Source organism: Callithrix jacchus, chromosome 15 (genome assembly GCF_049354715.1).
Source record: "Callithrix jacchus isolate 240 chromosome 15, calJac240_pri, whole genome shotgun sequence".
NCBI lineage: Eukaryota > Metazoa > Chordata > Mammalia > Primates > Cebidae > Callithrix > Callithrix jacchus.
Genome location: NC_133516.1, coordinates 33,858,797 through 33,872,449, shown reverse-complemented (window position 1 = coordinate 33,872,449; position 13,653 = coordinate 33,858,797). Strand labels below are relative to the sequence as shown.

Here is a 13,653-nt window from a genome sequence, read left to right as displayed (position 1 = left end):
AAAATATAAGGAGTAAAGAAAATGGGTCAAAGCAGTGTCAGTTGAAACCTGATCCCTATCTGTCACAATTCTACCATCTTCTGAGGCTCAGAGCTCTGATGGGCAACATTAACCTCTTGTATACCCTGACCTAATCTGGCACAGTATAGATATGGGTGGAATCAAGCTATCAGAAGAGCCTGAATAAGCAAGCTACCTCTCAAGTCTGGGTCTGCCTCCCTGTGCTCATGCCTGAATATTCTCAGAAAACTCCTAAGAATCTAGAATTAAAACCTTTTGATGGAAACAGCATGACACAGAATTGGGCTTTGTGGTACTATAGATAACTATATTTCTGGGTAGATTTATGGTGGTGCAACCTTTAAAAATAGCAAGAGTGTGTTGTATTGAGAAACCTGCTGGGAACACACAGGCCTCCAATCACTTGGGCACCTTCCTGTCACTGATGAAAGCATCTATGACTGAAAAGTGTACAAAGCCATCTTTGTTGGTCTGCCCCTTGCTAAAGTAACACAAGACTCGGGAAGAGCTGAGCAGGGTGGAGTGGGTGTGGGGCCACTACCAGAGAGCTGGTCTTGACGATGGAGAAGATGCTGCCGAGAATCCCTGAGCAAATCAGCAGCTCTTTCTGCTGCCTCAGGTGAAGGTGAATGTGATGGAGAACCACAGGAAGCAGGATGCGGCGGGATTCTGGGAGAGAAAACACAAAGGTGAAGAAGCCTTTAGAGAAGAACTAGCTACTGTGGGAAGCCAGTGGAATTGTGGGACTTAGTTATTCTCAAAGCAGGTGGGGTTGAGACTAGAGCAAAAGTGAAGGTGATCTCCAGCTGGGTGTGATGGCTCACACCTGAAATCCCAGCACTCTGGGAGGCCAAGGTGGGTGAATCACAAGGTCAAGAGATCGAGACTATCCTGACCAACATGGTGAAACCCTGTGTCTACTAAAAATACAAAAATTAGCTGGGTGTGGCGGTACATGCCTGTAGTCCCAGCTGCTCGGGAGGCTGAGGCAGGAGAATCATTTGAACCAGGGTGGCAGAGGTTACAGTGAGCTGAGATTATACCACTGCACTCCAGCCTGGTGACTGAGTGAGACTCCATCTCAAAAAAAAAAAAGTGAGGGTAATCTCCTTTCCTTACAAGGGCCTAAAAGCCCACTGCCTGGAGTATAAAAGCCATCACATGACATTATTCTTCCATCTTTCTTTCCTTTGTTTTCAAGACCAAGCATCCATGGCATTTCGTGCAGGATGAATGTTAGGAGTCTGCTTCCAAATGAAGTCTCTTTTTTTGGTAACAGGGTCTCTCTCAGGCTAGAGTGGAGTGGCATAATCATGGCTCCCTACAGCTTAAACCTTCTAGGATTGCCAAAACAATCCTTCTACCTCAGCCTCCCATGCAGATAGGACCACAGGTGTATGCTACCACACTCAGATAAGTTTTTAATTTTTTGTAGAGATGAGGTCTCACTATGCTGCCCAGCTAGTCTTAAACTCCTGGGCTCAAGCAATTCTTTTTCCTTGGCCTCCCCAAATGCTAAGATTACAGGTTTGAGTCACCACACCTGGTCCCAAATGAAATCTCTCTAATGATTAGATTCCATATTAAAAGCACAGTTTACAGTGACAATTCCATTTAAATGGTATACTTAGTATGAACTACACTGACCGAACTTGCAGACTTGCAATGGATTATAGATCGTCCCTCTTCATGCCCTGGCTAGGTAGGTAGTCTGACACTTCCACTCCTGTGAGCATTTACCTTGCCACAGCCATCAGGCCTATTCCCTCTCTCCCATAGGCTTGTTAAATTGCTTCTCAGTCGTACACAGCAATGAACAGAATTGAAGCATGACCTTTGTCTTGTCATAAAACTTTGATAATTAGCCAACATCTACCACCAATCCTACTGTACACTTCAAATGATTTCCTTTTCTTTTCTCCCAATGTTACCGGAATAGCACTTTCATCAAGAGGTGACTATATTTAGAATCCTAAATTCAGGAAGGCTGAGTCCTACATCAAGCTCCCTTTTTAACTCAATCTGAGACCTCAGGCAAGTTGACTCCTCTCATGAGCTTTATTTTCCTCATCTGTAGAATGAGGTTTAATGGCCTCTTCTATAATACATGTACTTCACAAAGGTGGTTAGGAGACAAAGTGAAATACAAGTGTGAATGCATTTCTGGCACCCTGTACTCCTACGTGGTCAGTGATTGTGTACTCTGCAGGTCCCATCATATCTGGCCAGCATGATATAGTCACAAAAAAGCTGTGGCATTTGGGATTGATCATTCATATCTGTCCTTAGTTAAGATTTCCACCTGAAATTCAGACAGAAAATCTTTTTCAGTCAAAGACAAATTACATGACATATAAGAGATTTGGGCACTACCTTGTCAAATACTTAGAATATGTTCAAACAGAATGGAATACTAGCTAGTCTAGATTTAAAAGGCTGCTTGGAAAAAAACATTGATACTACACTGTATAGACAAAATACCAACATACTTAGTATTTGTAACAACCAATAGCTCCTTACAGAAGGAACCCGTAGTTCGTTATTAGAACCTGATGAAGAAGAGACCAAACTTATATTTTGAGAATATTAGTGCTGGTTAAAGGACAACACTGGTAAAGAACTTTTTGCTTCAGAGAAGATGCTGCAACTCAGGCATTCAATGAAAGTGAGATGCAAATGAAATTTTGGTGGTGTTTGTCATCTTAAATCCAATTATGTAGTCCAATGCCACATAAATATTAAGAAAATTTTTCTGAAGTATTTGTGTGAAGCAGCAAGTACATGCAGAAATATTAGAAATAAAGTATGTCAGTGAAAGCAGTCTGCTACTCCCCTTCCCACATATTTTGAAAGCATTTTCTTTAGGCAGTGCACAAAGCTCGAGTGTGTACAGTGGCTTCAGTGACAGTGTGCCCAAACCATTAATAAAATCTTCAGTGTAGGAGCTGGAGAAGATAGAACTATTTACCAGCATAAACAGTTCCTGGTGGAAAAAAGATTACTTTCCTAGTGGCAGCTTTACTTTTAGCAATACTATACATTGGCAGAGCTAAGTCAAAGGGAACATCTATTTAGTATTACAAATGTGTGTGGCACTGGGCTGAGAAATTTTTGTTCTTATACTTTAAAAGTCAAACCTAAAAAAATTAGCCATCAAAAATTATAATTATAAAAATTCTAATAATTGTTTTGCTGGTGTTTCAGATTTATGTGTGTGCCTCAGAAGTTTATGCTAGCACACTGATATTATACTGAAAGGATCAGGCTCATATTGATCTTAATATATGGCCATTGAGTATCTGGTTGTCCCTTCAAGGCAGAACTTGATCATATATGATGTGGCTTCAGGAATGAAACGAGAAGTTCTTTGTGAAAGGCAGACTAGTTATATTATATTATATTATAATCTAATATATTAGTTAGATTGTTCTGACCCTGTGGAGAGAATAAAGAGCTCTCTGTCCATTTCTCTCTCTAATCCTTAGTTGGTTCTCCAAAGACTAGAAAAAGAATCGACTGGTATGGCAAAGAAACAAGAAAGCATAGGGTCCTCAGGGCCCCCTTTCAGGGCCTCTTTTATTTTCTTGGCTTATCTTTATCCCCTTGAGATAGTCCCTCCTTTTTTCCTCTCCTGAGGGTATTCTTCTGTTCTTGGAAGCTGTGAGCCTGGAGGCAGGGCCCTCGTCAATGGGATTAGTGCCCTTTTAAAAAAGAGACCCCAGAGAGCTGCCCTGCCCCTTCTGCCATGTGGAAGTGGGCCTCACCAGACACTGAATCTGCTGGTGCTTTGATCTTAGACTTCCCAACCTCCAGAACTGTGAGAAAGTTTGTTGTTTACATGCCACCCAGTCCATGGCATTTGTTACAGTAGTCTGAATGGACTGACACCACCCCAGAGACATGCCTCCATGTGTGGATTCCTAGGAATAAACTGTAAGGCAGCATGTGTAGGTCTTCCCTATTATAGCTTACCAAAAATTCTGCATCTTAAGGGTCACTGGTTTCTTGCATAATGGTTGAGGAAACTGATCTTCTGATTACCACCTGGCTACCACTCCTGGAAGGGAGGAAATATGAGTCTGACTCTCATCCCAACTTAATTTACCTGAGAAAGAAAACAGGCGGCTGTCCACTGTCCTGGCAATGGACTGAAGCTTGACCACGTCCATTGACTGCCCAATGTGCACAGTGCTGGGCATACTCCCCAGTGTCCCTCTCACAAACTCTGCTACCTCTTGCACGGTGAACATTTGAAGCAGCTCGTCAAAGATGGTTGGGAAAGAATTGAGGAGTGCAGCCTGCAGAAGCAAATGAAGCTGTGGTTAGCACAGAGTTAGGGTGTGTGTCAGGGTGTATGTCTATCTTTCATGCTCAATAATACAAGGTGGTGAGAGGCTGAAAGGGCATTGTAGCATTTCTGCCTTGGGTAGGCTCCTCCCTGGCCATTGACTGTGCACTCAGGCATGGAACAAGAAGAACCAAAAAGGAAACCAAACAAAGATAATTTACTGGGGTCCAGGGAATTTGAGGCTTTTGTAACTTGCATTTGGCATTTGCTGGCAAGAGAATGGGGTATCAAGAGAAATCTGCTCAACGTGGCTTAAGATCCACAACTGTTTTCATTCATAAAATGGGTTTATATTTTTTATTTGTCTCTATGATCAAGTTCTTGACTTTCCAATTTTGGTTCCAAACTCAGGAAAGTATGGTGAGAGAGCTGAGTTCCTTCAAGCAGCACCAGTTGAAATTTGCTCACAGCCCTGCAGCCAGTGACCCAGTTCTGAGAGCTGTACCATTTCCCCAGAACAGAGAGCTCATTTGCAACCATGAAATCTGAAGACTTCATAATTATTTTCTTCATAAGTGGTGTCTGGTAGTCTCAAGAGTAAATTTAAGAGGATGGGAAATGTGTGTATTTAGTTAGCCATAAACTCTTGAGGACCGTTGATGTGGGCTTAGAGTTCGGCAACCTAGACACCCAAGCAAGGGCAGTGGGAGTGTGTGTGTTAGGCTTTTCTTCCAGGATGTAAGCTCTGGCAGGACCATAAGGTAGTGTCTTGAGAACAATCTGATAACAGTACGCAGAGCACTGCAGGAGAAAGAGAATGGGTTTTGGAATTAGATACAAGTTCAAACTCAAGCTTTAAGGCTTACCTGCCACATAAACTTTGGCAAGTTACTGCCTAATTCTCTGTTTCCAAATCTAAAAAATGGGGACGACACTATTACTTATTTCTTAATTCTGGTATGAGGGAAAATTTAGGTACTTTACGTAAAGTTTCCAATGGAGTTCCTGGAACACAATAGGCCTTTGATACATGCTGATTCTCATTATTTTCTCTTGTCTAAGTGGAAGCAGCATGAGGACTTGTTTCACTTATTACTCTCTTTATGCCATTAACTCAAGATTTACAAAGAAAAATGAAGTGCTATCTTGAGACAAAAAGATGAGAACGCACCCTTCCCAAATGGCAGATTGGGGAGGAAAGGCTGTTTTCTTGACGCTACGTCAGGCAAAAGACACTGGCTTAGAGTGAGTGAAAATTTATGCCATGGGAAACAGGCTTGTGCTGTGGTCTTTGTTCAGGCCAGGCCCAAGTGCAGAACTTATATGATTTCTATCTATCTATCTATCTATCTATCTATCTATCTATCCATCCATCCATCCATCTATCTATCTGAATTCTATCAGGGATTTATAACTCCCTGGAATATAAAAAAATACTGTTTTGGAGTAATTAAAACCAGAACAAAACATATTGTTAGCAGCTTGGGAGTGGTGAAGTAGGTGCTTTATAATCAATAACTCATTTGCTCTCTTAAGTAGTAAAATTTCCTGTACTTAGATATCAGGACAGAAAAACTCTCACACCCTGATGTCTTCTAGTGGTCATAATCAAAGATATAAAGTCTAACTGAATAATATATATATTGAGAGTTGTGAAACTCAGGAAGCATGAGCCTTGCACCAAGAAGGTCTGATCTTCACACAGGTCTTAGCTGAGGCCAGATGTAAGCTATTTATCTTGATATGGTAGGAATGTGTCACTCAGTACAGAACATTACTGTGTTACCAAATTTCCAGAAAGCATATCTGCATTGCTTTGCTAGCTACCTCTAATCTCTCCATATTTTGGCTGTAGGAAGGGAATGGAAGAGGAAAATGAATGGCTTAAGGTACTTAGGAGGGGAGATTACAGAAGGAGTCTTCCTTACAGAGGCACCTGGAAGCCCTGAGGTACTCCCTTATAGAGTCTCTTATCAAGGAAGCCTTGAGGTACTCCCAATTGATCACCTGTCCTCTGGGCTGAGAAACCTACAGGCAACTGGTATCAAAAGGCAACACAGAGGCAAGTGGAAAACAAAAAGTAGACTATTTTAAACTTAAATAAGACAGAGTTTAAATATATACTTGGGCTAACAATATACTTGGCAGTGCCTGAATGACGGGGCATGAGAGAGGCTGTCTGATCTTTGCTGACAGGTTGGCATAATATTTAGCTTCAAAAAGTTGAAGAACTATAATCCATTAGATAAAAACTCTGACACTCATCTTGTAAGAAAAAATGCCTCCCTTTTAACTGGGGAAATGAATTCTTGATTTATTCTAGGGGAAGGCTGGGTGGAAAGGTAATGATTAGCTGGCCCAGGCAGTTTTATTTGTTTTTGAGACAGGGTCTCACTCTGTGACCCAGGCTGAAGTGCAGTAGTGTAATCACAGCTCACTGTAGCCTACTTCTGTCAATTCATCAAACTCATTCTCTGTCCAGTTTTGTTCCCTTGCTGGCAAAGAGTTGTCATCCTTTGGAGGAGAAGAGGCGTTCTGGTTTTTGGAATTTTCAGTCTTTTTGCACTGGTTTTTCCGCATTTTCATGGATTTATCTATTTTTGGACTTTGATATCTTTGAAGTTAGTGGCAAAAGGATGGTGACCTTTGGATGGGGTTTCTGTGTGGATGTCCTTTTTGTTGATGTTGATGCTATTCCCTTCTGTTTGTTAGTTTTCCTTCTAATAGGCCCCTCTGCTGCAGGTCTGCTGGGGTTTGCTGGAGGTCTACTCCAGACCCTGCTTGCCTGGGAATCACCAGCAGGGGCTGAAGAACAGCTAAGATTGCTGCCTGTTCCTTCCTCTGGAAGCTTCATCCCAGAGAAGACACCTCCCAGCCAGAGCTCTCCTGTATGAGGTGTCTGTTGCCCCCTGCTGGGAGGTGTCTCTCAGTCAGGAGGCATGGGGGTCAGGGACCCACTTGAGGAAGCAGTCTGTCCCTTAGCAGAGCTTGAGGGCTGTGCTGGGAGATCTGCTGCTAGAGAGTTGGCAGGCAGGAACATTTAAGTCTGCTGAAGCTGTGACCACAGCCGCCCCTTCTTCCAGGTGCTCTTTCCCAGGGTGATGGGAGTTTCAGCTATAAGCCCTTGACTGAGGTTGCTGCCTTTCTTTCAGAGATGACCTGCTTGTAGAGGAGGAATCTAGAGAGGCAGTCTGGTTACAGCGGCTTTGCAGCCCTGCAGTCCTAACCTCCTGGTGGCTTTTTTTATACTGTGAGCAGGGAAAACTGCCTACTCAAGCCTCAGTAATGGCAGATGCTCCTCCCTCCACCAAGCTCAAGCGTCCCATGTTGACTTCAGACTGGTGTGCTGGCATAAGAATTTCAAGCCTGTGGATCTTAGTCTGTTGGGCTCCATGAAAGTGGAATCTGCTGAACTAGACCACTTGGCTCCCTGCCTTCAGCCCCCCTTCCAGGGGAGTGAATGGTTGTCTCACGGGCATTCCAGGTTCCACTGGGCTATGAAAAAAATCTCCTGTAGCTAGCTTGGTGTTTGCCCAAATGGTTGCCCCATTTTCTGGTTGAAACCCAGGGCCCTGGTGGTGTAGGCACCTGGGAGAATCTCCTGGTCTGTGGGTTGCAAAGACTGTGGGCAAAGCATAGTATCTGGGCCTGAATGCACTGCTCCTCATGGCACAATCCCTCATGGCTTCCCTTGGCTTGGGGAGGGAGATCCCCAACCCCTTGTGCTTCCCAGATGAGGCGACACCCCACCCTGCTTCAGCTCATCCTCCGTGGGCTGCACCCACTGTCCAGCCAGTCCCAATGAGATGAGCCGGGTACCTCAGTTGGAAATGCAGAAATCACCCACCTTCTGTGTTGATCTCGCTGGGAGCTGCTGACCGGAGCTGTTCCTATTCTGCCATTTTACCAGCCCTCTGATCCTAATCTAATCTTAATTCTTAGCCAAAGCTTCCTAGTTATTCCTACTGTTTTTCAAATTATTTCACTCAATTTCTGAAATGAACAAATACTAATCTAAATTTTCTTTTTTGTTTGTTTGTTTGAGATGGAGTCTTGCTCTGTTGCCCAGGCTGGAGTGCAGTGGTGTGATCTTGGCTCACAGTAACCTCCGCCTCCTGGGTTCTGGAAATTCTCCTGTCTCAGCCTCCCTAGTAGCTGGGACTACAGGTGCATGCTGTATAATGGGAGGCTGAGACAGACCGTACCATGCCCAGCTAATTTTTTGTATTTTTAGTAGAGATGAGGTTTCATCATGTTGCCCGGTCTGGTCTTGAACTCCTGAGCTCAAGCAATCTGCCTGCCTTGGCCTCCCAAAATGCTAGGATTATAGGAGTGAGCCACTGTACCTGACCAATTTTCTTTAATACAATGATTAATCAGGAAATAAAATTCCCTATACATTCTGAATATCTCCTGTGAATAGGATGTTCATGAAAAACTAAGTAGTGGTAGCTAAGTAAATTTGGTTTAAAGGCTGTTCACAAGAACAAATTGGTGCTGCTTCTCCAACATAAAGCCACTGAGCTGTTTTACATCTGGCAGCTGTGGCACAGCCAGCTTTGCAGTAAAAGTAGCATTTTGTTGTATCAAGTATTTCCTTGTAAATCACCCCTTACCCAATACACACGATCCTGGCAAGGCTTCTTCAACGCTGAAAACCAGAGGACAAAGAAATTATGGCTAAGAAAAAGAAACCCAGGAGCAAAGCTTCCCTGAAGCATACGAACCTGAGTAAAAAGGAGTGTTTCTGAGTTTCTGCTGTCCAGACTTAGCACAAACCGGATGGACTGGAAAAGTTCTTGGATACTGGATCTAAACTGTTCCTCTTCCATTCCACAAGTAGCTCGTGAGTATAGGATTCGTGACTGCACAATGAACTTGAAAAGGTACTCCAAGGCCTGGAAAGTGCACAAGAAAAAGTGATGGAGAGGTGTTGAACATGCCTAGGAACTCACAAACAGAAAACAAAGGGCAAAGTAACAGTAGTTTCTACAATAAAATCAGGTGATGGGCAATTCTAACTATGGAGATAGGCACTTTATTTTTTAAAACTTTTCCCCAAATATCCAAATTGTCACCAAGCAGCAGCTATCTTCTTATTGAAAGAATCATCAAATAATTTCACAACTGTTTTCTGAGATTCTGGAATTAAGGAGCCACAGACTGTTTTAGAAATAGTTGAATTCAAGAACATTCAGAATTAAAAAAAAGTTTATCTGTATTTTTTTTCAGGTTTGGAAATAAAAGGATCAAAAGACAAGGATGTAAGAAACATTCAGGTTTATTGCAAGAAGTAAGGGTCCTAAAGGACTCAGGAGTCCTCAGCCTTAGGAGTCTCCTGCATCTTTAAGATATAGCTGGGGCTTGACGCAGTTTCTTCTTTTTCACCAGGGATCACAGAAATCTGACTAAAACTTGTCCCAAGCTGCACAGCAGCTGACAGGCCTGATATACCCACTATCTACTGTCTTCTCACCAAGACATCTGCCATAGACAGTTCATAAATAGTACAAGATGAAGCTTCTGCAAAAGTCTGGGAGCAGAATCTGATTCTGAGGAGTTCCTGCTACTTGGCCCATGCTTACAGAGTAATTCTCTTTTAAGAGAACAAATTCAAGACCCAAGACTATGTTTTCTAATCAAAGAAATGCCACAAATTCCCCACACACTGAAAAGGCAGGCATAATGAAGAGAAACTCATGCTAGGATAAAACGAACAGATGTTAGGTACTTGAAATATAAAACAGAAAACAATTCCCAAACTACCTTTCGTGATCTATCCATCTGTTAGAAGGTTTGGAAAAGCAGAAGAACTTAATATTTTGGGGCACATACAGAATTCAGGTGGCACTGGGGAATGCCAGTTTAGAATAATGTATCTTCCAGGGCTTATACCAGAAGACTCTGTAGAAGAAATTACTGTGCAGAAGAAATTACTCATTTCCATAAATGCTACACCCTCTGTTCTAGTAGCTTTTTAATGCCTAGTCTATAAAGAGCTTGAAAGATCTGTTAATTTCTAAACCCAGACACTTGCAGGCCAGACTCTGCCCTGCTCTAATATGTCTATACTGTGGTGACATTCTAGAGCAGGGGCAGAGTCAGGCCTGCAAGTGTCTTCAGGCCCATGAAGCAGAAAGTATACACTTCTGAGCCAGCTTCAGTTGTTAGGTTATTCCAGTTTGAAGTCACTGAAGTAGGAGGTATTTTCTATCAGAACAAAGAAAATAAACATTTGCATTTCCCAAACCAAATGGCTCGGTAGCATGTCTGACCTTCCCCTTTAGGTATTTTGGTTTTGTATGATTAAGATGGCTTGCTGGGCTCAGCAGAGGACAAAAGAGGGACAGGGTCAAGACTGAAACCCTAGAATCCTTATAGATAGGGATTAGAATCCTTGTAGGTAAAGAACAGAATAGATCTCCTTGGAGCAACCTAAAACAGCCAGGATGGCTTCCTCAGTCAAGTCATACAGAAAATGAAAAGTATGCTAAGACCTGGAAAGATTCATGAAAAATGGATTATGCATAGAATTAGAACATGAACTTGTTGAGCATCTTATTGTCATATGCCCAAGCCCAGAAAGATGCAGGAAGGATCAGCAATTACGTGGAGCACTGAAATAAAGACAGGAAAATAAACTAGATTTTTTTTGAAAAAGTGAAATCTTAGGACACCTGTGAGGTAGGCAAATCTAATTATGTGCTCCATACTACTCCTCTAATTTTAAAAAGGTATTTTTTGTTTGTTTTTTAAGTTTGAAACAGCTACCACAAGAGATGTAATGAGTGGCATGAAACATCCACCAGTTTCAGGGAGGCGGAACCAGACAGCCAACTGACTTGCACCTTTTGGGCATGAGAGCTTGGTTCCTCTATTAAATGGTCACATAATATAAGACAACTAGCATAGGAGCACAGGGCTGGTGTCAGAGAAGTCTCCACGCAAACCTAGATAAGGACATGGAAAATAAGCCCACTTCCAGTCATCTCTCAGTACCTGACTTCCCTCTTCACCACTCCTCTTGATTTTTTGGATCAGCACCATCTTGGTCAGGACCAGATGATGCTGGCCACCTCTGACAGATTCAACTGGGGAAGGAGAGTGGGGCAGAAGAGTGTAATAGAAGGTGAGGGGTAGAGCCTGTGGAATTTGTTCAAGGTTTAAAGGTGCTCCTAATACTGTGTAGAGACAATGGAGCACTTAACTGTGGCTGAAGCAGTTGCCCTGTCCATTTTTGCTTAAGTTAATAAATCTGTAAAAAGAAGAGATCCTAAAAGTTATTACCATGTTTGTATCAACAAGAAGATCCACCGTGCCCTCTCTTTCCTCCTTGTGGCTACTTGATAAGGAACTGATACAGCTCAGCATTGTAAGGTGTGCTGTTGTTCTAGGTGTGATGAGCCACCCTAAAACCCGTAATGACACCTCCTAGATGCCTCTCACATTGTGAACAAACAATATAACCAAGAAAGAAATAATGAACTTTTTATTTTCACCTTCTTTAATAGAACTTGTTTTAAGGTTATGATTCTGAAGGTGAAAGGAAGAGATAAGATTATGAGTGACAAGATTATAGTGAATCAAAGGTATTAAAGAAGTTTCCTGGTCCATAGTTTTTGATATTGGAATAAGAAGTATCAGGCCAGGAGCATGTATCCTATGAAGAAGGGGGTAAACAGGATTAGATGGAAACTTACTATTTGGATGAAGGAGACTTGTAAACTGCAATCTGATGAAGAAGGGGAAATGGCCTGATAGAACCTTAGTGTTGGATGTATTAGAGAATAAGTTTGAAGTGGTGAGAATACATATGAAAACACCTCAGAAAAATGCTCACCCAAAAATGGCCTGATAGAACCTTAGTGTTGGATGTATTAGAGAATAAGTTTGAAGTGGTGAGAATACATATGAAAACACCTCAGAAAAATGATCACCCAAAGGGAATTCTTCCTTCTCCCCACCCAAACCTTATATTTCCCAGAATTCTGTACCTCCATAAATGGCCCTGTCATCAACTCAGCTGATTTAGCAAGACCCTTTGGAAATAGGCTCAGTTCTCCCTTATTATCTTCTTCTACATCCAATCTAGCATTTGAAAGCTCCTGCTTTAGTCCTATCAGTTGCCTTTTGGTTCCTTAAAAACCCAAGCTCTTGGGGCTAGCGTGGTGGCTCATGCCTGTAATCCTAGCGCTTTGGGAGGTGGAGGCGGGTGGATCACCTGAGGTCAGGAGATTGAGATTAGCCTGGCCAACATGGTGAAACCCTGTCTCCATTAAAAACACAAAAAATTAGCCAGGTATGGTGGCACACACCTGTAATCCCAGCACTTTGGGAGGCCAAAGCAAGCAGATCACCTGAGGTCAGGGGTTCGAGACCAGCCTGGCCAAAACGGTGAAAGCTCATCTCCAAAAAAAAACTACAAAAATTAGCTGCATGGTGGTACATGCCTGTAATCCCAGCTGCTCAGGAGGCTGAGGCAGGATAATTTCACTTGAACCCAGGAGGCAGATGTTGCTCTGAGCAGATATCGGACCACTGCACTCCGGCCTGGGCGGCGGAGTAAGTGAGACTCACAAAAAACAAAACAAAACAAAACAAAACAAAACAAAACAAAACCCAAGCTCTTTCCCATTTAGGCTTTTAAACATTCTGTTTCCTCACCCTGGAGTGCTCATTCTCCAACTCTTAATACTGACTTCAGCTCAGAGATCACATCTTTAAAGAAGCTTTCCCAAATCCTTGATCTGAAGTAAACCCTCCTTTCCAGCCAGTCTGTTCCATGATCTTGTTTATTTCCTTCATAGTACTCATCAAGTTGTTTTGTTGTTGTTGCTGTTTTTCTTGAGATGAAGTTTTGCTCTGTCACCCAAGCTGAAGTGCAGTGGCACCATCTCAGTTCACTGCAACCTCTGCCTCCCAAGTTCAAGCAATTCTTGTGCTCAGCCTCCCGAGTAGCTGGGATTACAGGCGCATGCCACCATGCCCGGTTAATTTTTGTATTTTCAGTAGAGATGGGGTTTCGTCATGTTGGCCAGGATGATCGTGAATTCCTGAACTCAGGTGATCTTCCTGCCTCAGCCTCCCAGAGTGCTGAGATTATAGGTGTGAGATGCCATGGCCAGCCCAGTTTTTTTATTTTTTTTAAATTGATTTGCAAACCAATGTTGGTGGCAACATTAGAATTAGGATAAATACATGTATTTATCTGTTTTACATATATTGTATGTCTTTCCCCACTTGAATGAAAGTACTATGAAGCCCTAACCATTTATGTTTGGGCCCCTGCTGAATCTCCAGTGGTTAGTACAGTGTCTGAAGTATGTTAAGTATCAAGCAACATT

The 13,653-nt window shown here is 42.6% G+C and overlaps 1 protein-coding gene across 37 annotated transcripts in view; it reads right to left on the bottom strand.

Moving 5' to 3' along the window:
* Positions 1–13,653, bottom strand: part of DOCK3 (dedicator of cytokinesis 3) — a 718,052-nt gene that overhangs the window by 88,853 nt on the left and 615,546 nt on the right. For all 37 annotated transcript variants that reach the window (XM_035275648.3, XM_035275652.3, XM_035275649.3 and 34 more), the window contains 3 exons: positions 9,037–9,207; positions 4,127–4,319; positions 563–690 (listed from right to left, as the gene is read on the bottom strand). In XM_035275648.3, coding sequence (XP_035131539.2) covers positions 563–690; positions 4,127–4,319; positions 9,037–9,207 — 492 coding nt within the window. The remainder of the gene's footprint in view (positions 1–562; positions 691–4,126; positions 4,320–9,036; positions 9,208–13,653) is intronic.